Source organism: Sprattus sprattus (genome assembly GCF_963457725.1).
Source record: "Sprattus sprattus genome assembly, chromosome: 18".
Lineage (NCBI taxonomy): Eukaryota > Metazoa > Chordata > Actinopteri > Clupeiformes > Clupeidae > Sprattus > Sprattus sprattus.
This window is the reverse complement of record NC_137916.1, coordinates 12,125,432-12,150,207: the sequence shown is the minus strand read 5'-3', so window position 1 is coordinate 12,150,207 and position 24,776 is coordinate 12,125,432. Positions and strand designations below refer to the sequence as shown.

Genomic DNA, 24,776 nt, shown 5'->3' with positions numbered 1-24,776 from the left:
TTACCTAACTACTTGATTTCTCCCCAAAGACATTTAGCCCTTTCCCTCATGTGTGCCATAATATTAAAAGAAGGGTCATGCTGAGCTTAATATTGTCAGGGGAAACATAGCATAACCCGTCAAATTGTCTTTCTTTGATGTTTGGGTCAGTCACAGAGGAGGCCCCAGTTAGTGCAGAGAACCAGCTGTAGCTACAGGCACTTACCTCAATTTTAAAACAGCGCAGCTTTGGTATGCTTGCATTGATCCCACCTTAAACCCAGATGAACAGAATACTGTGTCTAAAAACTAAATCCATTAAAAGGAAATCGTACATAATAAAACTGCACATAACATAATAGTTATAATCAGGCATGAATGAAATATGTTGTAAATACTGCAAATTTGAAGAACGGCACCCGATGTGTGCAGGACGTGTGTTCTTTAGAAATGATGAATGATCGAATGAGTGCATTTTATTTGTTGTTATTGATTTTGAATCACGTCGATTTAATGGCCACGCATACTTGAGGAAATGTTTTTCTTCACTCAAAAAATCTTGGTATGTCTGTTGTGAACGCGCCTTCGGAACGCTGAGGCGCTGTTCGGAGACGCCCAGGGGCTGCACTCTGAAAGGACTCCATCCTACTAAATAGCCTGAGAACTTGACACTAGACGGCAAGACTGTGGACCGGCGGCAAGATCGTGTCTCCACGTGTAACAGTAGTGACTGTCTTGTCACAAATCTAAACATATTCTCTTTCATCTGGCATCGAGGATAATGAGGACTATTTTGCAATCCATTACATTCGATACAGAGACAAACAGAGAGACGTGTCCACAAAGAAAATACTTTGATTTCTGTACCATAAATTGGATAAGATTCTGCGCTCTGGACTAAATTTGGAAAACACAGACTCAACTTAATTTTTTCTTAAACCATGGGTGAATTTTTATATTTGAAGTTGGGAGACATAGCAGTGCCTCAAAGGCTGCAAACGTTAAGGTAATGTGCACCTCTTCATAGTTTTGACATAACCATATTATGCTCATGTTCTGCATATAGGCTACATAGCAAACTATACTATTACGTGTAATAAGAAGAAGAAGTAGAAGAAAAAGAAGAAGAAGAATGATACAATTTTGGAGAAAGAAATGTTTTTATTCACATGATAGCCCTGAGAGAATAAATCAAAATGTTAGAATATTCAGTGAATTGATAATAATATCTTTAATTGCTGAGTATAACTAAATAATTTGGGAGTGATTTAGCATGCCTAGTGTTTCAAATGCAAACTTTGGTTGAAATTGCAGTTGAAACTCTGAAACTCTAAATACAACAAACCAATCTTTCCATCTCGCGATGGACTGAAAAGGTGAAGCAATCAGGGGCTGCAGTGTGAGGACACTGTGTTCTGCAGAGAAGGGGAATAAAAGTGACTCCTGTGCATCCCCATATCATAGAAAGTGCAAGGCGATAACAGGTGACCAAGAATGCATAGGAGTTAAGAAATACCTCTTTGTCATTTAATGGGGCTTATGGTAGCAATCAAAGCATGCTGATATGAATGAATGCCTTTTGAAAAAAGGTATTTACCTAGATTCAAAATGCTAAGCAACACTCTGTTAGGCTGTGCTTGTCCTGACTCGCCTCACATTCCCCTCTGAGAAGAAAAACCCAGATGGAATAAATAACATTCGGAGATCATATTGGGTGAAGGTTCAGCATACAATACAAATAATAAACTTCATACTGTGGCGAGCTGGCCCATATGAATGGAGACAGATACAGAGATCTCAGGTTTATAGCCAAGCCCTGTACCCCATACTCTGTGTGACCTCGGGAAATGCTACTTAATTAGTGCAACTTCCTTACCCCATACACCGCAAGACCCCAGGAGTACCAAGGATCACCCACTAAGGAGACAGAAGGAAGGTTTAATACTCTGACATGGTTATGACACTGACTGTGGACATTTAAACTTATTAACACATTGCACTTCACAAGCATCAAACAAAAAGCATTTATCACACAGACACAATAATAACAGTCAGACATGCTCATACCAGACACAAAAGGGAAGGCATACTCATATTATTTCAGAACAACTCACGCCCAGCACGACCAATGCACGCTACAATACTATACCTTAAAGGTATAATCTAGTTCCTACGAACAGAACGATAAATAACGGCAACCTTGTGGCAGAGTAGTTTCAATACACCCAGAGCTTTGAGTTTCATCAAACCACTCTGCATCGGTTCCCTCAACAAAGACATTGCTGCCATACAACGTCCTCTATATTGCTTGAGATTCTACTCTCTTTCTGTGTGCTCTCTTCGTTTAACAATCTCAGTATACTTGTTATAGTTCAAAATGTGAAGGAACAAACATCTTTAAATCAAGTCAAAGGCTCGACAATAATGTTGGCACTTCAGTGATGTGGAAGAAGATAGATATTTAGATTTTTTTTTCCAACTTTACTTCCATCATAAATCGATTCTCTAATATACCTGAAAAAAGTATTCTACAATGTAAATCATACAGCTCAGCATACAGTATTTGAGTATCATTTTATGTGCTGTGGGTTCTATTCATTTATTGAATTGGTGCTTCTCTTTCAGTGCCTTGTATCTGTGAGGATCTCCATGTGCTCCTCGGCCAAATGATGCTGGCCATGCAGCATTACAATGCCTCTCCAACTCCCCTATCCAACCAGACTCATGGCATGGCCAAAGTGGCAGCAGTGGCGAAGAATGTCACTGCCCAATCCCCCACTGTGGCAGTAGTGTCCATGACCCTGGGGATTCTCTCCAACATCGTAGCCCTCTTCATCCTTGCCAAAGCCTACAATCGCATGCGCAGGCGTTCCAAGGCCACCTTCCTGCTCTTCGCCAGCTCCCTGGTGGCCACAGACTTAGCTGGACATATCATCCCAGGCGCCCTGGTGCTTCAACGTTACTCAGAGGGATTAAGCCCAGACTCATTGAATGGCTCTGTGAGCGTAGACACATCCTGCCAGTTCCTTGGAGGCTGCATGGTGTTCTTTGGCCTATGTCCGCTCTTCATGGGCTGCGCCATGGCAGCCGAGCGCTGCCTGGGCGTGACGCAGCCCCTGCTCCACGCCTCGTTGGTCAGCACAGCTCGTACCAAGCTGGCCATTGCGCTCATCTGGCTCATGGCACTTTTTGTGGCCCTTCTGCCGTCCTTTAATCTGGGCCGCTACACGTACCAGCACCCCAAGTCCTGGTGCTTCATCAGTGTGGTGGAGGGGACAATGGCCAGTGACTTAGCCTTCGTCCTGATCTTCTCCGGACTGGGCATGGCCTCTCTGGCCGTTGCGCTGGTGTGCAACACCATCAGCGGGATCACGCTGGTGCATGCGAGGCTACGCCGGAGGACGTGCTCGCGGGGCTCCACCAAGTCGCATGACATCGAGATGGTGGTGCAGCTCCTGGGCATCATGGTCACCTCTTGCATCTGTTGGATCCCCCTGCTGGTGAGTAGGAGTAGGCACAAGAGAGAAGGACAAATAACATTTCTGTTCTTTAATTGCATTTTTTTTGTATTATGTGTACCTAATCTATGTAATCTATGTACAGTAAAAATGTGTGACACACCAATCACAGACAGTGAAACCACTGAAAAACACGCAGAGAGAAATAGAAAGAAAGAAGCATGTTTCACGCCACTAACTCAAAAACATTACTGACGTACAAGCTGGTTATTTACTGTTGCCAAATATCACACACCTGGAGTATAGGCTGGATATAAGTATATAAGTATGTATAATACCATGTATGCTATAGCATTTTGAGACACATGCTTTATATTGGCTTGTACATATTTGGTATGAATTGAGAACAGTTTGGAGCTGCTCCACAGAGCTTTAACCAGTGTGACATAAATATAAGAGGAGAGACTAATGGAAAATACCTGTGGATGCTACAAGGGTTATGTACCAGAGAGCCATGCAGCATAAAGACTGTGGTGTATGAAAAGTTATTTTGCCTTATTATGCCTTAACATGAGAATATTTGAGGCATGAGAATGATTATGCACCACAGAACTCTTTTTGGCAAAATCAGATATTTTCCATAACAAGGTCCTGGCAATCTCTAACTATTGTATCTCAGTACATTGATTAGCATTGCTGACTTCCAAACAGCTGACACAGACTCTATTCCTTGCCCATGCTGGATGTCTTTGTTATTTGCTAATGACAATAGTGCCTGCTAAATACTTCACCTCTTCCTTTTAACATTATTGTGAAGAAACTACAGAAGGAAAATATCCACAGTGTGGAGTTCTGTGCCTTCTTTTTACTTTACTCATATAAGGGCTAAATGTATTCATGTTCTATTCTGCCTTTGTGCCATTTAGACATTTGACCTGATGTCAGTGATACAGTCTTACCGTGGTAAATTGGACGAGGACTACTACAATGGGCTTCTTCTGACAGGAGTGCGACTGGCGTCCTGTAACCAGGTCCTGGACCCATGGGTGTATATCCTGCTGCGCCGGGCAGTCCTGCGCAAAATCTACTGTCTCACCACCTGTGGGAGAGTCAACCTCCAAGGAAGCACTTTCCGGCACTGGGAGATAAACTCTCTGCAGAGCTCAGAGAAAAAATCTGTCAATCGAATCTGAGGAATGCGCCGGGCTAGGCTAGGGTGAAGTGAGGGTCCAGAATCACAAACCATGATGGACTGAGATTAAGATCTAAGGTGCCCATATGATGGATCAACCTCTCTTTCCCTTTCAGGTATAAAGGAGGAGGTTAAAAGTGTTATTCAAAGGACTCATTGTCCCTTAACAGACCCACCATGTAAGTCTGTTTGTAATGTGAATGTATTTAAAACCATGGCTTTAAGTTTAAGTCACAAATGCCTATGACAGCTGTAATTGGCCAGCGAAAAAAGGGAATTGTGCGATGTGTCGGTATGGTAGTCAAAGAATAAGGAACAGCAGATGCCGCTAAGACTTTCAAAAGAAAACTGATAATATATTGTATATGGTAACAACTGAGCAGAAAGATAGTTGTTTGGGAATGTCTGAGGATGTAACATATTTTTAAGCTTTAAAATGCAACTACCTTAAACTACTTTGAGTTTTCTTGGAAGTCTTGCCTTACGGTCTTAAAAAAGTTGCTTTGTTAACCCCATCTCAACATTGTTATAACTCAGTACTTGACAGCAATTGTTTGGCTATTTGTTTTTTTGTTTTGTATTTGGCTTGGCATAATAGCTGTGGATGTCTTGACAAGGTGTAAAATCAGTGACTTATGTCGGTATGGCCACAATGAAAAAGTGAAGTTTTTCTTTTGTTTTATGCGGAGAAATGCTATTGCTGTTTTGTGTATTTATTGTGTAAAGCACTGTTTTCCCAGTTATGTGGGAGGACTTGAAATTAAGCTATTCGATGTAAAAAGCTATTGAATGTCATAATGAACAATAAAAGTATAGTTGTCTATTGCCCTTTTGTTCCCTATCCTGTGATTGGAGCTGATGAGAGATACTGTACTTGTTCCATTAGATGAAGCCAGTGTATAAGACAACATGATTGCAAGAGCAACAATCACTCTAGGCAGGCCAAATGACATTTTCAGTCACTTACAGCTCCAAAACAAGGTGCAAAGTAAAGTTTTATACCAAAATATTTGAAAATAACCATTAACACAAGGCATACTGTACACATATTTGCAATGATATCCCGCCATTCTCAATGAAAACACTACTGAGGTTACTTACTTAGAGTAGTTAAATCCTGTGGATCATATGACATGCAGACATTTCAGTTATTTCAAAAAATGTTAAATGCTGGAGTGGGTACATTAGAGTATCTCCAAAATGAGAGGAATTGTCATCTCACTTGAATCAGGGAGTGGACATTGAACAATAAATTACTTTACAATGACTATTGAATGTGATACATGCATTTTAGCACTATAAGTGGTTTGACTATATTAGTTTCTCAAGTTTTGCTGTTAACATGATGTAATCTAAAAATAATGTGGTGGTTCATTTAGTAAACTCAATGACTGAATTGAGTATTGATCATCTGGACCCTAGAGAATTCCTTGTATCAGCTGTGAACTGCTGTGAACTGTGTTTCCTGTGTAGGTTTTTATTACCCATGATTTTCCACCGACATAAAAAGTGCTCCTAACTAGTCCTAATCTGGACCTTGGTCACTGGTGCTACACCAGCGCCACCTGCTGATATATTTTATACCAGGCGATATGGCAGATGAATAAGATGAGTGTACTACTACATAGACATCTAATCTACTTTTATTCATTCAGTAGAGGCTGATATATTTCTGCCCATAAGCTTCCCTGGTACCCATTAAAAATGCCAATGAATATCCAATGTAGAGATGGGACTGCTTGGCACTGCAAAGGAAAAACAGAACAACTCCTGTAAAGAACACTTAACAAGGATCCCGCACCAAGTTCTCTGTCCACAGTTGCAAAAATGACACAAACCACTCCATAGGTGCCATATCCACTGCTGAAGTTCACTCTCCTTTGCCCTGTTCTGGCACACATTGTGGGCACCGCTGTCTCTGCACAAGGGGGTTTTTCAGTGGAGGGAGCAACAGTTCTGTCAAAAACGGCCACCACCATAAATATATTAATGCTGTATGGTTGAATGTAAAGTTAGACAGTTGAATGGCCCTTTAAGACTTATCTTTAATACAAATTGAATTAAAAGTTGGTTAAGACTATAGGGGCCAAAGGTTCCTTATTCACTTGTTTTACGTGTAGGTCTAGACCTAATAGCCAACTTACATTTGGTCTTTTTTAGTCACAAATCATTCCTTGTCAGTTTGCTAAAATTGGGCTACCTAGCCTTTAGCTGTGTAAAGGTCCAATCTGGTTGAGGCTTTGACTTAGCCCAGAGGTTTCTTTAAAGATGGAGAGTTGTGAAAATGGGTTCATAGCCTGCAAACAAAGCTAGAATATGAAAGGCTACGAAGTGTGTTAATCAGTGGGGGCTGGTGATTTTTTTGGAGGGGGGGGGGGGGGGGGGGGCGCAGTTGGGCGGCACGGTTTAAATAGCATTCCACAATGAGAAAAAAACAGGTTTTGAGTAGAATATTTTTTACTGAGGTTAAAGGACTGTATATTTCTGCTTTCACTACATGACACTGCATGAGATGATACATATGGGTGTGGTCTGCAATGGGAATAGGGACCAATCAGCATGCACTGCACTGGATTACATCAACATGAATGATTGTTACACTATAACAATTACACATAACCAACAATATTAAGACACATATCATAGTGGACATTACACTAAGCAACATAGATCTCATTCGTATTATATTTACAGTATGAACAGTATGAACTCATCCTTATTACATAAGTCAATATTAGAGAACCTATAAGAGAACATGCTAATGGGTAAATTGTCCTATTATTATGCTAATCGCAAATCGCTGCTAATAGCAATGTAAAGCCCACTACAAACACTATAACTTCATGAAACACACCTACTTTTATCAGGTACGCACACAATGCCTCACATACGTATTGAAAACAATGATGATAGGAAAACTAGGCACTCAGCATGTTTAACAACTTAACTATTACCACTGAATTGGCTACGAATGAAATGTATCGATATGTTAATCTTAACTGAGGGAGCTACACGCGTTACGCCATTACTAACTTTCGTACAATATTAAAAAAAAAACAAAGCTTTATTTCAAGAACACACAGTGCTCAACACTATCGAATAACAGCTATCAACAAAATGTAACTTGAAAACGCATTACTCACTGCACAGCCCGCTAACCAGCAGATATGTGAAACGTATATGGGATGTGAGGGAATCACAAACGGTCTCTGATTAGACCAGTCCAGTCGCGATAATATAAGAAACCCTGTCATTGGCTGGGGCGCAGAAATGTGCGCCCATGGCTCGAACTGTCATCTGACAATGAGAAGCTGTCCTTGCTCAAATGTTTCTGCCCATTTTGTTTTTGCCTCCCATAGACTTCCAGTTGGCCGGCGCCCACATTGATAAGGAATGGCAATATTATATTTGGTCACATTTAAGTGGTTGTTGACAGGGGCTTACGGTCTCCCGCACACATTTAACGCGTTAAAACAGTACATTTCTTATTTCAATTATTTGATTTATAATGTTTTTTATAATGTCTTTTTTTTTTTCATCTACAAAATTGTAGGAGGGGCGGCGCCCCAGCGCCCTGTATTGACGCACCGCCACTGCGTTAATTCTGTGTAATGACACCTCTGTAAGCAAACAAGTCTGTGACATATGTGTGATGCCTTGTGTAGTTTCTGCGTGTATTAGGTGCTATGCACACGAAGTCTAGGGCCTCCGAATCGGATTTACTTTTCACACCAATCGAATCTTTTAATTTCGTAAATACGGAGGCTGGCAACGAGAGATTTGCGTAAACACGGAGGGAGCAGATTGTGGTGAACCGACTGTAGTACATACCTCACGCCTGTGGGTGGCGCTTTAGCGCTTTATTTACACAACTGAAAAAACGTGAAAAACCTAGAAGAAGGTACTTCACAGCACGAGGATAAACACATTACACAAGACATTCAAGCTCCAATTAACAACATTACATTATGATAGTTAATATCAGTGGTCAGACTAAAGGATATGCGAAAATGAATTCTTTTTTCTATTGATAATAAAGAGTTTGGAACAGTAACATGACATGTCTGTCATCCCATTTCCCATGATGCATTGCTCCGAGCATTTTACATACATTTATGAATAAAAAAGCAAATTAAATCGCTGGCCAATTTATATTTGTGGTCATGAAAGTTATGCTACGTCTGAATAAGAAGAATTAGATCAAGATAGGGGGCTAATCAAAAATCAGAAGACTGGGTTAATGTTAGTGAATTCGAGGCCCACCACGAGTGAGATTTGAGGGAGAACAAGTTCTCTAGGTCCACCCTTACAATGTAACCTGTTCCTGTGAATAAGACCCAGAACCTTTCCCTCATTCTGAGTTTGTTGTCCTCTGAATAAACGGTGCTGAGGAGCCTGCAAGCGGGAGAAAGCTGCTGCCACGTCCCCATGACCTGCCCCAGAGCCCACTGCACCAAAGCCACCATCCTCAGCCATCATCCACTCCGAAGGGGACTTCCCATCGCCAAAGTCTTCAACCAGGTCGTTGCAAGATGAGGGGCATTGGCTGTCACGTCATTACAGCCCGCCCCAGAGTTCAGCACACTGAAGCCACAGTTGACTGCCGAGACCAAGGATGTTGTGGCTGGGGAACATCTGGTACTGGTACGTCTGGTACGTCTGGTAACACAACTTTGATGAAAATGACCCAGGGGTCCCTGCTGCTGTCGTCAGTCTAGAAGCTTGTGGTACAGTTGCTGCCAGCCAGTGTAGCCGAAGTGTTGATGCTGATGGTCCAGGTGTCTTCTGCATCGTAGCTGCCGGTCACAGAGGCTGCAGCATTTTGAACCACCTGGAGACCTCCAGTTTAACTGTCACCTGCTCAGAGCCCCTATGCCGTTTGAGGGTCCTCCGTACCACCACTGTTGATGGAAGAACCTCTGTCCTGTCCAGTGGCGTAACGTAGTTACGACGGGCCCAGGTGCAGGCTATTATGACGGGCCCTCGTCAGTGGCTTAAGGCAGTGGTTCCCAAACATTTTACAGTCCTGTACCCCCTTTTTTCATTTTTGTAACTGCCGGCGCCGCCACTCCGCCTCCCCGTGCACATATTTTGCCTATAACACTTGAAACTGTGAAGTTGTCAGGGTAGATCACTTACCGCCGCCGCCACGCCCCCTCCCCCCGCGCACATATTCCGCCTTCAGACTATTCAGATTGACGTAAATATATATGGCCCACGCCTACGGGTCCCCAAGACCCACGGGCCCAGGTGCGCAGAGTGCTGCAACCCCTATAGTTACATTGATCTTACCGACCAGACCGGTCTTGCATCTTTCCCTGTCGACCAGGTGGGTCATCACATCATTCCTGGCAACCAGACATGCTTTTGCATCATTCCTGCCGCCCAAACGGGTCTTGCATTGCCCCTGCTGACCAGATGGGTCTTTGCAATTGTTCCTGACAACCAGACAGGTTTTTGCATCATTCCTGCTGACCAGATGAGTCTTTGCATCATTCCTTCTGGCCAGAGGACGTGCGGCTGCTAATGGCGTCCAAAGCCATGCTCTGTCTGAGGTACTCCAGCTCTGATACCCCTGTCATGACACAGAAAGCCAGTGACCGGTCTTTGTATTATTCCTGCTGACCAGACATGTCGTGTATTGGACGACATGTTTACTAAAAAACGGTATGCAACAGCTTTTGATGTACGTTTTCCATAGTTTTGTGGGTTTCGCAGTTGTCCCCCAATCAGCAGCGACGTTTATATAAACCCCGCCGTATTAGGGTAATGCGCGCAACGATTCCAAATAAAACGGTGCACAACGTTTTGAACGTGCCCCCTGGTAAAGCTTTTCTATGGGAATCGAAAGATCCTACGGAATTGGTGGAACTGCAGTCACATGGTCAATTCAGCCAATATCATTAGCGTTCTGAGATTCCCTAGTCTCATTCTGTTCAGCGAGGTTTTTTTTTACCAATCAGAAGAAGACCGTCGTTGATGGTGGTAAGTAGAGGTCAATATTACCCCTGTGACATGATATTCTGTTTTATTTTTTAACGAAGATTTGTGTGTGAAATTACAGAAGAACATTATAATTTTACTCTCGCAGCTGCATGTCAATGAATACATGTGCTTTATGTGTAAATGCACTGCCTTTGTTTCATTGCTCAGCTGTCCATACCAAGCCCCATGTAGACATCTGTAGCTAGCTATCGCTAGCAAAATTAGCGATAGCACTCTCCCCAACCAATTGAGTGGGTGATGTCTTGCCAGCTTATTATTTGCAAGAGGCATGCTAACTTTTCTTGCTAACTATGGATTGCTACTTACTCTTCTTTGCTGCATTCACACAATGGACCAGCTGTGTTTGATTCGTAACGGATCTTGAAATTAGAGGTTGAAAATAGCGATGGTGTTTCTAAGGGCGAGTGTTGTCACGACCATTTTAATATACCCAACACGTAGGCTACTAACGTTAACGCTAGTGCTAACGCTAGCTAATATTAATGTTACCAGAGGCGTTATATGGCCCTCTGTAGTTGTCCCCCGTTCACTCAACAACGAAATCATCTGCTGATCATATGTTGTTTTAGTTGTTTTACGGGTTATTTAATGCTATCCTGATGGTTTGTGTAAAACTAATGCTGGCTGTTATCAATTTATAGAAGCTGTTAGTGACGAGCTACCAACCGCTATTGTATAGCGCAATAAAAATGGATTGAAATGGCGGCTCACATCGTTAAAATTCCTTACCCTCACCTGAAGTTACCGTTACTCTGATGTGTTGTTTTCGTGATCTGGGAACTCGATACGCGTGAAACGGCTTGTGTTTGTTGTACGTTATATTGCGAACAACCTGTAGCAGGAAAATAGCTAACATAGCAAGCTAACATTTCATTTACATTATCCCTTGTATTGTATCCCCATTCTGAGACGAGTCTGAAGGTGCGACTGTCCACTCACTGTTTTCAAAGATTTCCAAAAAGATCTATCACAAATGATTATAGAAGCAACAAACAGCGGTGGTAAGTGACAGTGTAGTTATGTGACCGAGGTTTAAGTTTATTTTGAGCATGATGATTGACCCTGCTGCAACAGTAGATGTGTTTACAAAATCATTAGTTAGCTGTGTGAGAGGGCATGGCATGCTGCAATCCTTGACAAGCACCTCGCCTGTCCCCACTGTCTCGTTGTCTTCTTGTGGATATACGTTACAGTAAGTAGTAGGCGTTCAAATTGGCATATTTCATTTTGGGAACAGCTTCTGGCGCTCCTCTGAACCATAGTCGATTGATTGATTTGGATGGGTGCAGTGCTATTTTAGGTGGGGTGTGCTGTGATGCTCAAGAAATCAATTCTTGTAGAGGTTGTGTTTCACAAGATGTAAACCACTCAGTGCTTAGCCTGACTATGAAGGGGTGTAATCTTTCACCTTGAGCATTTGTTTACATGAGAATAGTATGAATACACAGACCAGTTGTATATAGCAAAGAGTAGCATTCCTTAAATGCCTTTCATTCCCTATTATCACATGTTGATGTTAAAGTCTTTATAACCCAGTGTTATACGCAGGGACCCAAAACAAGATTATAAGTGTTTATTTTATTCTGATACATCCTAGTCTGTTTAGAACTTTATATTTTGAATGTGCCGTACATCTAAGTGTTGCAGACAGTTGTCCTCGCAGCATTGCCTTGATTAAGCGGCTCTGTTGGGTTTCTCAACAGGTCTTGAGCCAGCATTACCAAGCTACAAAGAATATCTGCCAACGTGCATTAATCACTGCCATTCCGTACCTGTGGGTAGTCCTTCCAGCAAATCATGGTAAATGCCCTGTCCTTTTTCTCCGTCTTGTGTTAATTAGTTGTCAAAAATAATCTGATTGGCATTCTGCCATACATTGGACATTTCTCTGCAGCTTCTAGTGATGTGAGGAAAGCGTATTAGGCCCACTACATAAATACATTTGTTTTAATGTGACTCATGGTTGCACAAGCATTCCCTGTAAAAACTTTTTTTTGCATTTTAATTGTTATAGTAGTGTAAACAAAAACAAAAATTTGTTTTACTATAATGCACTGATTATAGTAGTCCTTAGCTACTTTCACCATCCTATCACTTGTCCCTGTACTAACAAGGCGTGTTGACCTTGTGAATCAAGCTTTGTCTCTCAGAATAAGCGCTTTTGACTCGACTTTGGCATAATCTTGTTTAGTGTCAAGAGCCTCTTTCACATCTCTCACGCATGAATAACTAAGTACTTTTCCTTTTTTTTTTTTGTTTCAGCCTCCCCCAGTGCGTCACCGCTCCATGCGAATCTTTGTGAATGACGATCGGCACGTCATGGCCAAGCACTCGGCTGTGTATCCCACACAGGAGGAGCTGGAGGCTGTCCAGAACATGGTGTCCCACACCGAGCGAGCCCTCAAGGCCGTGTCAGACTGGCTGGATGAGCAGGAGCGCGTCACTGCCAAGCCCGGCGGGGGAGACGCAGACGGGGCAGAGAAGGAGAGGTCAGGGGGAAGCCTGGAGGGGGAGGGAGGGCGGGCGGGCGGGCTTCAGAAGCGCTGATGTCTGACTAACAAGGCTTCAGCGTGTAATGTATTTCTCGGTTCACTGGGTGACTGGCTGCTCCTAGTTATTTTTGGCTTTTAATTAATTGCTTATGCCCCACACCTGTCTTTGTGTAGATCTGTCTATTTAGTGCAATGTAGTTTGTTGCCTTTTTTCCCCCTGCCCTAATTTAAGTGCTCATTCTCAGCTTCGCCTCTGTTTTCAGTGAGATGAAATCTGTGGAGCAGCCCACACGGTCTTTGCGTGGAGTCATGAGGGTGGGGTTGGTGGCCAAAGGCCTGCTTCTGAAGGGTGACCTGGACTTGGAGCTGGTCCTACTTTGCAAAGATAAGCCTTCCATCAACCTGCTCAAAAAAGTGTCTGACAACTTGGGAGCGCAACTGAAGGTATGGCAGTTGTTTGGAATGCCATGGTATAGGGAACCTGTGAAGACATGGTCATTGAATCATATGCAAGTCACTTTTATGCAGCCCAATTTCTTTTGAAGCATTTTTGGAATCCCTGCTGTTCTCTTATTTCATTGCATTGCTAGTGCGTGTGTGCGTGTGTACATACTGATGACATGGTTCCCATTTTTCATCCTTTTACGTTTCCTCCACTTTCAGCTCATCGCAGAGGAGAAGTACGAGGTCACGGCCAGCATCCGCGATGCCAGCATAGTTATCAAGAACTCCAAAGAGCCGCCCCTCACCCTCACCATCCACCTGACCTCGCCTGTGGTCCGAGAGGAGGCAGAGAAGCAGGCAGCCGGAGGTAGGTCTTCCCCTGGAGTCGAGGTTGTGCTGTGATTCCAAACCCCCACTCTCCACCCCCAGGACAGGACAGGGGGCAGGTGAACATACTGAAGGAGAGCAGAGGACAGGGCAAGGACTAGAGCTTAGGCAGATATTGTTTATTGGGCCTTCAATGGAGCTAGGGGATGTGAGGGACTGTGTTGAAATGAAAAGAAGTACTGCAATGTTTTTCTAGCCCCACATCAGTCTCGTAGTTCCATGTAATGTGATGTGCATCTCTGATGGCCCAATATTCAGTATAGAAGGCTCCAGGGACAGGGGTGCTCAAGAAAAACAAAACAGAAATGTTTTCCTCTTTTCCCTGAAAGAATCAATTTAATGAAGGCTTACTGAGAAGAAAAAAAAAACACAGACTTGTTTGCATGTGTTTTAACAGTGAACGATAGTGGAACAGTTTGCATTGCAGCAAAAATGAGTTGCACAGGTTTAAAGAGAGCGGCGTTGCTTAGACTTAACAAAAACTGGGCCTTTCAGTGGAACGAAAGGCAAAGTGGGTTATAGGTAACGCTAGGGGCTTAAGCTTTGCAGGGTAGACACCACCTATTCTGGTAGCAATTATTTGGGTGAATTATTGTAGCTTCAGGGTTTTACAGCTGTACAGTTTTGTGGATGGATGTTGCTCAGCAACTTCAGCAGCTTGTCAAAGGTAGACAGCAGTGAGGAATGAACCTAGCCCTATCTGTAACCCTATATACAGACGAAGAGACGTCTAGTTTCCAAGCTGAGGCACCATCAATTTTGCTGCAGTGTGGACTTGTTTTAACCTTTTTGTGCATCTGATTATTGCTGCCCTGTGGTTCAAAATCTGATTCTCTCTGTCAAGCCTTCTAGTTTGTCCATTTTAGGGACGCTGGACCTTTGACCAACTGGACGATCTCTGTCTCGGAAGGGGCAAGGCAGTAGACCTGAGAAAGGGACGAAGGGGAGGGGCTCTACCCCCTGTTTTATTAGAGTATTGTTAAACGTCCTCAGAGACGTTTTGCCCTTTTCTGACTTCAGTGCGAGGTAGAGTGTGGACAAGCTTTAGATGCCCTCCATAAGAACAACACCCACTCCTGTGTACATACCTGCATGCACTCTTAATAAACAGTCAGCTGCCTCCGCTGGTCACAGCATGATGGCAGGCCCCACTCAGATTGATGGAACTTATAAGTTCTCGTCATGCCTTTACTGGCTGGTGGTTTTTTTTTTCTCCTCATCTAGTCAGGACAACCCTGGAAGGGTCATACCCTTTTTGTTTTTCACTGCGGGGGAGCTCCCCCTCCCCTTCCCCCTGCTGCCAGTGGTTTGGGAAAATCTGCCTCTTCCCCCTGGCCGTGTGACAGAAACCCCTTGGTCAAACTGTACCTTGTCTTCTTATTCCACCTGCCAATAGAATCGCTAACAATCAACGATCCCCCGGATGTTCTGGACAGGCAGAAATGCCTTACTGCCTTGGCGTCTCTTCGCCACGCCAAGTGGTTCCAGGTTTGCATCTTGTCTTTATTTGTCTAACCGTAGTTCTGAGTTTTATTTTACGCTGTGTATTCATTTTTTTAAATTTTTTTATTATGTCTTTTTGTGGGTTTTGTTTTTAATGGAGTTCACCACCTCCATTGCTGTACTCTTCTCACTGGATGTTTTTTGATGTTGGAAAAAAGGCAAACACTTTATATTTCACCCATGTAATCAACTTGATTACGGTTTAACTCAAGCAACAACCCAATTCCTCTTGCATTCAGTATGTGTAGTCAGCAGAAACATTCCCTAACATCTGCCAGAATCAGGTTTGCTTTTTAAAATCTAGTGTTCACCTGTGCCAGTACTGAATGGGAGGGCTAATGTCTGGTGCAATATTTCTCATACAATTTGTGATGTTTTCAGTGTTTCGAGGTGTCTCTTTTGTTTGCTTTGTTTGTTCGTTTTGAATTAACACACGCTTAATTTAGACACGCCACCTATTTTCCATGCCATCTGAACGTGGGTAAAAGCAAATAAATTAACGCTGTACACTCAAATGCTTCATCTCTGCAGACCGTCCTTGTAGCATATGTAGCCACTATTCCACCCCACCCCTCCTTGCCTGCTCTGGCTGTTTGGCAGCTTTCTGTGTGCCTTCCAAAGGAATATTGCACCCTTTACAGTTGTTGTTCTTTTCGTTTCTTTTTAAAGACGGGTTTGTTACTTTGTTTTTGTCTTTCAAGAAAATGTATTTAACAGGACATTTTGTTTTGTACATGAGCAGAAAAGGAACGATTGTACACCTGGTGTCCTGAAGAGTTGCCACTGGCCTTGTTTTTTCTTTAAAAAGACGTGAAGGAAGAGCAAACGTTTCAGTGGACAAAAAAATGGAGACGAAATACGATTTGTTTCTCTCACTGTAACCTGATCGCTTCTGTAAAGCACGATAAAGCATAACTATTTTACCATGAATGTACATTTCTGTTTTCCTTTTTTATTGGTTTTGTAATTGTCACTGCAGTCAGGTGCATTTAGTAAATACATCTGAAGAAAGAGGACATTTAAGTAATGAATATTTTGTGTGTTTCATGTCTTCCAGTTTTTAAGGCAGTGTGCATTTGTTTGCCCCGTCTGTTTTTCTAGGCCAGGGCCAACGGACTGCGCTCCTGTGTCATTGTGATCCGTATCCTGAGGGACCTCTGTTCACGCCTTCCAGTGTGGGCTCCTCTGCGAGGATGGGTGAGTAGCCTCACTGAGCCCAACAGGCCTTTTAGCCACGTTGTCGCCATCATCAGTTGTTTGTTTGGATTATTGTGTTTTGTTGTTGTTGTTTTTTCCCAAATGTTTCCCTCACTACATTAAACTGTGTGTGTTTCTCCTGAAAAGCCCTTAGAACTCTTGTGTGAGAAAGCCATTGGCACAGGGAACCGCCCAATGGGAGCTGGCGAGGCTCTTAGGAGGGTACTGGAGTGTCTGGCGTTTGGCATTCTCATGGCAGGTAAGCCCATGCCGTCAGACAGGAGAAGGAAGGAACTGGGAACTGTTGAACAGGAAACTCTCTGAAAAATGAAGGCTTTCTCTTCTCCCAGATTCTTTCACCCCACTTCTTATCTTTGTTTCAGATGGCTCTGGAATCTGTGACCCATGTGAGAAGGAACTGACAGATGCTATAGGTCACATGGACCGCCAGCAGCGGGAGGACATCACACAGAGTGCACAGGTAGGCTTCAGCTGCTGAGTGGACATGATGGCATATCTGATTTCTGCATGTGTTTAGGCACTAGTGACCTGGCCGTGGCAAGGTCATGGTCACATCTGCTGAGTACCATTTTCACCATGTGAGGTTGACCCCTGTGGTTGATTCCTGTGGTTGACCCTCTGACTTTTTGGTTGCAGCATGCGCTCAGGCTCTCCGCTTTTGGGCAGCTACATAAAGTCCTGGGAATGGATCCCCTGCCCTCGAAAATGCCCAAGAAACCCAAGAGTGAGACCCCCATCGACTACACAGGTTAGAGATACGACGTATGGCCAAGATGAGCCCAGTGGTTGTGACCAATTGTGATGGTTATTTTGGGTTCATTTCAGTTAAATCAAGGTGCATGGTTTGCATTTTCTGCTCCTTCAGTTCAGATCCCACCCAGCACAGCCTATGCCCCTCCCATGAAACGCCCAATCGAGGATGAAGAGACCAATGACGACAAGAGCCCTAACAAGAAGAAGAAGAAGCTGCAGAAGAAATGTAAGTCCCCTTAGCTCACCTGCTCCACAACCTCACATGTGCTCAGATCCCTCATTCTAAAAATAGTTTCACCTGGAAAGGTTTCTCCAAGCTAAAAGAAACAAAACAAAGAGGGTAGATTTATCGTCTGCTCCATTTGCTTCCATCGCAGCTCCTGAGGAGAAAGCAGAGCCTCCACAGGCCATGAATGCGCTGATGCGTCTGAACCAGCTGAAGCCAGGGCTGCAGTATAAACTCATCTCACAGACCGGCCCCGTGCACGTGCCTGTTTTCACTATGGCTGTAGAGGTGGATGGAAAAACATTTGAGGCTTCAGGCCCATCCAAACGCACTGCCAAACTGCATGTGGCTGTCAAGGTGAGGGAGAACCCCCTGCTGGGGCTGGGCTGCATGGGGGTCCCTTTCAGAGAAACTGCTTCTTCAGTCTGAATGTATTAATACAGTCTTGAAGGATGATGAGGGTTTCTCCAGCATTTTGAGATTCAGTTATTGAGTGATTTTCAGTCTTTAATTCAACGATGGGAATTCCTCCACAGGTCCTGCAGGACATGGGTCTGCCAACAGGCGCAGAGCAGAAGGTGACCGAGCCTGTGAGGATAGAGGAGCCGCCCATCAGCGTGGAAGAAACGGAACCTGCCGTCACCATCACTGAAGTCGACATTGACACTGCCACACCGACAGCCAAGCCAGAGGCCACAGATTCTTCTGAGGTAAGGCCAATCTCTGACCTCTCTGGAGCATCCCATCACTCCCACGCCTTCTCAAGTTTCAGGTTTATTTCAGTAAGGACATGCACAGTGAGGTTTGGGACCCCTCTGCCCTCTTGCCTTTCTGTTTTTGTCTTTGGACTACTTTTGATGGACGATTTGTGATGCTTTTACCTAAAGTTACTTACAAGTAAGTTGGATAAGCCCAGCCAAATAATTGTTCCAAAGCAAGTGCCGCATGACGCATGAAGCTTTTGATTTGACCAGCCATTAGACCATTTATGTGGTATAGAGATAATGGCAGAGCTTTTTGCCCAATGAGGGCTGAGTCCCCAGCGGTTTCTTCAAGAGGCTAGAGTCCCCTCCAGGCAAGAGCAGGCAGTGCTGAGTGTCCTCCACAGAAGTGATAATGGGAAGTCATTCCTCAGAATGACAATGGAGGCAGTTTACTGTCTAATGTCTAATAAATACCTGGTGGAATATTCAGTTTTTGAAGTGGGAGTTGGTAAAAGAGAGAGAATGAGGCTGTGCTGTGCTTTTGGTCGTTTTGAGATTTGATGCCTATGGATGCCACCTATCTATTAAGTGGGATTGCCGCAGTCATGGAAATCCTGGAAAAGTCATGGAACTTTACATTTCCATGAAACATCATGACATTTAGTAAATTCAAGTTTTGGAAAAGTCATGAAATAAGTAGTAACTCTTAAAGATGGTGGATAAGCCTTTGGTTGTATTTTTCTTATTAACTTCAGTCTGTATTTCTTTCTTTCTGTCTCTGTCTCTCTCTCTCTCTCTCTCTACAAATGTTAGCTTTCTGCTCTTTTTTGTTTTTGACATTTTTTTTTCTATGATTACCTTCTTTCTAATAGAATGCCAGACAGCAGGGCCCCATCCTTACAAAGCATGGGAAAAACCCTGTAATGGAGCTGAATGAGAAGCGCCGTGGCCTCAAGTACGAGCTCATCTCGGAGACGGGTGGAAGCCACGACAAACGCTTTGTCATGGAGGTACGTCCCACTCTGTTTCTCCATGTTCCTTCTGCTCCAACCATCAGCTGCTTTTCTCCTCCGCCTCATGAATCTGTGAACTTTCCTTCTGCCAGTGTTCATGTACTCCCTTCTTCCACCTTCTATAGTCTAGTATTCTACCCTCTACCCTTATCTTCATGTCTCCCTCTGGTGTTTGTCCTTAATTTCGTCTCAACTCTTGGCTTCCTCTTGGTTTGGCTGCCCTCGCCTGTCCTTCATCTCCTACGCTCTCACATGACTCCTTGACTTCTATGATCAGTGTGGGACTCTACCTGTCAATCTGTTCCTGGTTCTGCAGGTGGAGATTGATGGACAGAAGTTCCAGGGCTCAGGCTCCAATAAGAAGGTGGCGAAGGCTTATGCTGCTCTGGCTGCACTCGAGAGGCTCTTCCCTGAGGGTTCAGTCTCTGAAGCGGCCAAAAAGAAGAAGCTCCCTCCTATGGTGAGTTGTCTTAACCCTACTCTCTCGGAACTGTCGGAAATGTGTCCGGAGTGATTTCACCCGAGTTGCTTTGCCAGAGTTATCAGATTTTGTACCTCTGTTAACTTGTCCACACTGTGGTTTCTTTTTAGTGAAGGTTTGAGTTAAACTACTTAACTCTGTGACAAGTGAGCTGTCAGACTTAAGAGTATTGATTTGTTCAAACACAGCATGCTCAAGGTTTCGGCATGATGGGCGGACCCCCAGCTGACACTGCAGCCAATCCCAGAGGCCGAGGCAGAGGGAGAGGCAGGGGTCGTGGCAGAGGGTTTAATAACGGTGGTGGTTATAGTCAAGGTAAAGCACATCCTGCATTTTTGTGCTTCTGATATTAATTTTCATGAAACAGTGTGTCATGAATGTCAGCTGTCATGGTTTTCAACTGTAATGTGTTTCTCCAGGTGGTTATGGAACATATGGCTATGGAAACAATGCCAACTCGGGATATAGTGAGTATTTTTCTTAAATCTTCCCTACAGTAACCCTCTAGATGTTGAACAATTGTAGAGACATTGTGTTCAAATGTCCAAAATCTGCTGTTTCTTATATTATTGTTACAATGAAATCTCTCTTCCTTGAGATTCATTTATATTTTCTAACTAAAGATTTCTTGTTAACCAATTCTAAGAACTTCAATATTTTGAGGACTTGCCATTCCCTTAATTTGTAAATAAGCGATGTCAATTCATACATGCTGTCTCTGATAAACCTCAAGAAATGAGAAAATCCTAAATGTTCTGCATTGATCCTGTCTGCATTAATATAAACTTTAGTACATGTTAATACAACTGAGATCTGTTATCACATCCTTTTTCTAAACATCTGCGAAGAGTGCCAAAGATTTTTGAGGTGTCTATAGTTTGCAACTTGTTCTTCTTGATGACAGCTCCTTCATTTCAAAATAAATGATGGATAAATCAAGCTCTTGAAAATGTGACCACCTCACACAACACCAGCGACTCACTAAAAGTACTGGTGTGTGCGGTGTTTGCGGTGTGTGTGTGTGAAAGCACACGCCTTATCAAAACGAGGACGTTCAGTGGTACATTGTTTCGTGCGAAGATTTTACATTTCTCTGCTTTGTGAAGCCATGGGACTTGGATGACCATCTTTTAAAAAAATGAAAATGAGGCCCCCCTCCCCTCCAACCTCTCAGTAGCATGTTCTGAGGACACACTGTCATGGGGTGACAGGAGCAGAGAAATCTAAAACTGCCATTTATGACAAATATCAAGAAATTGACACACCAACACAAATCTGACCGCTAATTTAAGTAACTGTCATATGCCATTTCTGGATGGCGGCAGGCAAAAGCATCTAATATTTTCCTTCTCTGCTCTGTCTTACTCTTTAGGTGACTTTGTCTCAGACTGCTATGGCTACCACGAGTTTGCGACATAAAGCGCACACACACACACACACACACACACACACACACACACACACACACACACACAGACCCCAAGATAAAGGATGGGAGAGTGCGTAGCATTCAGCAATAGGAACTTCTTTACGTGTCACCCTTGGACTCTGAACTCCCTTGCACTGCCTTTCCAAGTACCTCATTTGCGCCTGAATCGCTCCACTTTCCCAATCCCACTTTCTTATGGATGGAAACTGCCTCCCTAATTTGCCTTCACCTGCCCACGAAAACCGAAGGATTTCTCAAACCTATAACCTGTGGTCGACTATTAGCTGCTGCCCCTGTCAGTTACATGGGACCAAAGCACCAGAGCCGTCTGATTCGCTGAAGGATTGTGACTGACAGGATGCCCCCCCCCCCACCCTACTCAAAGGATGCCTTTGCAGGAGGACTTTCAATCATAAATAGATAGAGTTCTACATGTCAGCCACAGAAAGAAAAACCTGTAAACGTTAATTTCCTTATTTTACACACAACTCCCTTTTAAAAGATGAATTTATCCACAGCCTTCACAAACAGCTATAATATTTTCATCCCACTGCTTGTTTTTCAATTTACGTTTTACAATCATGAAGTACTTGTATTTTAAACTGAAGAATGACTTATTTGTTGCCATCTGACTTGAGTTGTACTGTAACATTTGCATTGGCCTGGAGCTGTCTTGCACTGAGATTGTAAATTGTTTTGTATGTTTGTTCATTTTTTTTCTTCTTTTTGTAAAAAAAATAAATGTCCCTCAAACGTTTGCTACCCCGTGTTAGATTTTGTTTCCTCTTTCAGCTGTGCACTTTAGTAAATGTTTGTTTGATTTCTGTTTATTTTGGAAGTGTTTTATTGGGTATTGTCTGTAGACTGTGGCTGTTCTTTCAATGGTTGTATCAATGTATTGACCTATGCTGTTGCTCCATAGTAGACTACTACAACAACGGAGGAGCCAATGGCAGTGGCGCCGCTTCAGGAGGAGGAAGCCCAGGAGCCAATCAGAGTGGAGGAGGGGGAACAGGGAGCTACAGCTCCTACTACTCATCCGACTCCAGCTACACATCCACTCCATCTGCCTCCAAGCCCCCTGGCAAGAAGGCCCCCATGCACCAGGGGGGCAAACCTCCCGGAGCTTCCCCAGGAAGCTACCAGACCACCCCTCCACCTCCAGGACAGGGAGGCTATGGCCAATATGGACAAGGCTACGGCCAGGGCAAAAAGAACTTCAGCCAGGCCTCTGGAGGAGCGACGGGGGGATACTCCAACTACAGTACTGCCTACCCCAGCCAGGTCACTGGAGGAGCTGGAGGACAGGACTACAGTTATGAGGGTGAGTTGAGTAAAGAAGACTTCACATTTCAATTATGTTAGTCTATGACCCTGTTTCAGGTTTCAGTCACTTTCATATTCTTTAAATATTTTAAAGCTATGGTTTTAAATGGCATTTTTCATTGTTTGTAATATTTTTGCAGGATATAGTAGCCAGTCAAGCTACAGTACGCAGGGAGGACAGAATTATGGTGCTAATCCAGCTCCTTACCACAACCCAGTGGGCTACGGTCGAGGAGACCCCAACATGAACTACCAATATAGATAAACTGACTGACAACCCCCCACCCCCCCAGTTCTCCTCTCAGTTTCTACTTCCTCCCTCAATGACAAAAGTAGCAGTGACCCTCATGGTGCCCAGCTCTCCGATACATCCTGTTCGAGCTCCGCTTGTTCACGAAGGGGGCATGAGCTGAGTGAGTCAGTGGTGGGAAGGTAAAATAGTCTTTCTGTGTTTAATCTTTTATTTTTATTTCATTTTTTATGTTTAAATCAGTGCAAGCCTGTGAACTGCCCATCTAAAAACTCAACTCCATCAATCACCTGCATGTTGTGACCTTATGTTTGTAATGTGAACTTTGCTGATGATGTCTCTCAGTATCCCGTCGAATGGGCCAAACCTCACAATCTCCCATGATGTTTCTACCCATTCTCAGAACGTTTTATTGCAGCGTTTCCCCCTCTTTTTAGGTTTTTAAGTTTTGGACTTTTTTATTTTGTTTTTATTCTGTAGCCTAATGTGAGCCTTACCTCTTTCTTTCGTGAAATAATCTGCACGAGTATCGGTCTTACTAGCACATATGAGTTTCGTTTTCAAGCAAATCATTTCAGACATAGTTGTGAAAGCGGACATAATTGAGTTCCAGGTCAAAAGTAGCATTCAGTGTGTTTGGGAGGGAAGTGTTTTCTCAAATGTTGAATGTGAATTTATATGAAATAAAATTTTATTTTGAAGAAAGTGTGCTGTCCATCACTTGAAGTTTCATTGTTGTAGAAGTCGCATGTCATCCGCACTGTCTAGAAATCCAATTATCCAACAAATTATTTTGGCACCTATGCTTCCTTAATTTGCTCACGTTGTGAACCCTTTGAGGTGAACTAGAACACTATCTGCTGGGAGGAAATGTTTTACAGGTACATTTTGGAAGTCATTCATTGTACTGGCCCACGAGTATCTTCTCGGGTTAATACATTACATTATTATATGGCAACGACAGTACAAGCATCATGAATGTGTTTTGATTAGGGCACCAAAATGCCTAGCAGCGGCACTGGGTGTTTCTGTCCTTCACATTACCATATGCTATCAAAACGAATTTGAGGATGGTACCAAAACTAGTTGCCTATAAAACCACACCTCAAAAAGTGTCATTGTTGCATGGTGTTAGGTAAGGGATAACGGCCGACGAGCTGTCCAGTTCTACGAAGTTAATGGACGCTGCGGGGCAAAGAACACCACGACGCGGAGCGGAGTGGTGTTGGTCCGCAGAAGTCCATTAACTTCGTAGAACTGGACAGCTCGGAGGCCGTTATCCCGCTTATCTCCCGTTTACAACATCCAAAAATGTTTTTATTATTATTTTTATTATTATTTAGAATTTCCTTTATCTTTAGGAAATGTAATATGCATAATAACCTGATGAATTCTTGATTTGAAGCCTAGTGCTCCCGTTAGAGAAAGTAGTGCGTTTTTTGAAGAAAAAAAAACCGTTACGTTGGTTGTCAATGGTAACCATTCATGAGCATTGATATGGAACGGCGATTTAACGTTTCTACTGGGACTACGTCCAAGGTGTCCGGTTATACGAACTTAATGTACACCCCATTAGCCAATCAGAAAACAGTATTTCGTTCCAGAGGGAGATAACTTTAGTTAGTAGAACATAGAATGACGCTCCTCATTGATTACTAATTTATCCTGTGCACATTGCAGTACATCGCCCACCGTTTCCCCTGCTGATCACGTATGCACCTTAGTGCGAGCTACACAGAATTCCACTTAAATGAATAAAAAAAGGAAATTAATTCACCTAGATCAGGGGTTTTCAACCGGTGGTCCGCGGTGGTATTGCAGGGGGTCCGCGATTTAAAAATTAAAAAAAATTGCTTTGATATTTCAACACATTTCCAGATTACTCTTGAAAAATGCCTGAAATAAGAAAAATATG

At 43.4% G+C, this 24,776-nt stretch overlaps 2 protein-coding genes across 4 annotated transcripts; both read left to right on the top strand.

The window, feature by feature from the left end:
* The first annotated feature begins 663 nt into the window (after window positions 1-663).
* Window positions 664-5,455, top strand: ptger1b (prostaglandin E receptor 1b (subtype EP1)). The gene is made up of 3 exons (XM_080857178.1): window positions 664-985; window positions 2,605-3,479; window positions 4,364-5,455. The coding sequence occupies exons 2-3, from the start codon at window positions 2,646-2,648 to the stop codon at window positions 4,628-4,630; spliced, it is 1,101 nt and encodes a 366-aa protein (XP_080713304.1). The 5' UTR covers window positions 664-985; window positions 2,605-2,645; the 3' UTR covers window positions 4,631-5,455.
* Window positions 5,456-10,460: 5,005 nt separating this feature from the next.
* Window positions 10,461-23,560, top strand: ilf3b (interleukin enhancer binding factor 3b). 3 transcript variants are annotated; one of them, XM_080856723.1, is made up of 19 exons: window positions 10,461-10,614; window positions 12,339-12,435; window positions 12,898-13,124; window positions 13,391-13,571; window positions 13,791-13,938; window positions 15,355-15,446; window positions 16,563-16,658; window positions 16,806-16,917; window positions 17,042-17,139; window positions 17,316-17,427; window positions 17,545-17,658; window positions 17,810-18,015; window positions 18,195-18,368; window positions 19,235-19,372; window positions 19,692-19,835; window positions 20,045-20,171; window positions 20,276-20,323; window positions 22,211-22,609; window positions 22,752-23,560. In XM_080856723.1, exons 2-19 carry the CDS (start codon window positions 12,433-12,435, stop codon window positions 22,874-22,876), a joined length of 2,544 nt encoding a protein of 847 aa, XP_080712849.1. In that variant the 5' UTR covers window positions 10,461-10,614; window positions 12,339-12,432; the 3' UTR covers window positions 22,877-23,560. The 3 variants fall into 3 exon arrangements, with proteins under 3 accessions (XP_080712849.1, XP_080712848.1, XP_080712850.1); XM_080856722.1 differs by having other exon boundaries at window positions 22,208-22,609; XM_080856724.1 differs by lacking the exons at window positions 22,211-22,609; window positions 22,752-23,560 and adding an exon at window positions 21,229-22,018.
* Window positions 23,561-24,776: the final 1,216 nt, after the last annotated feature.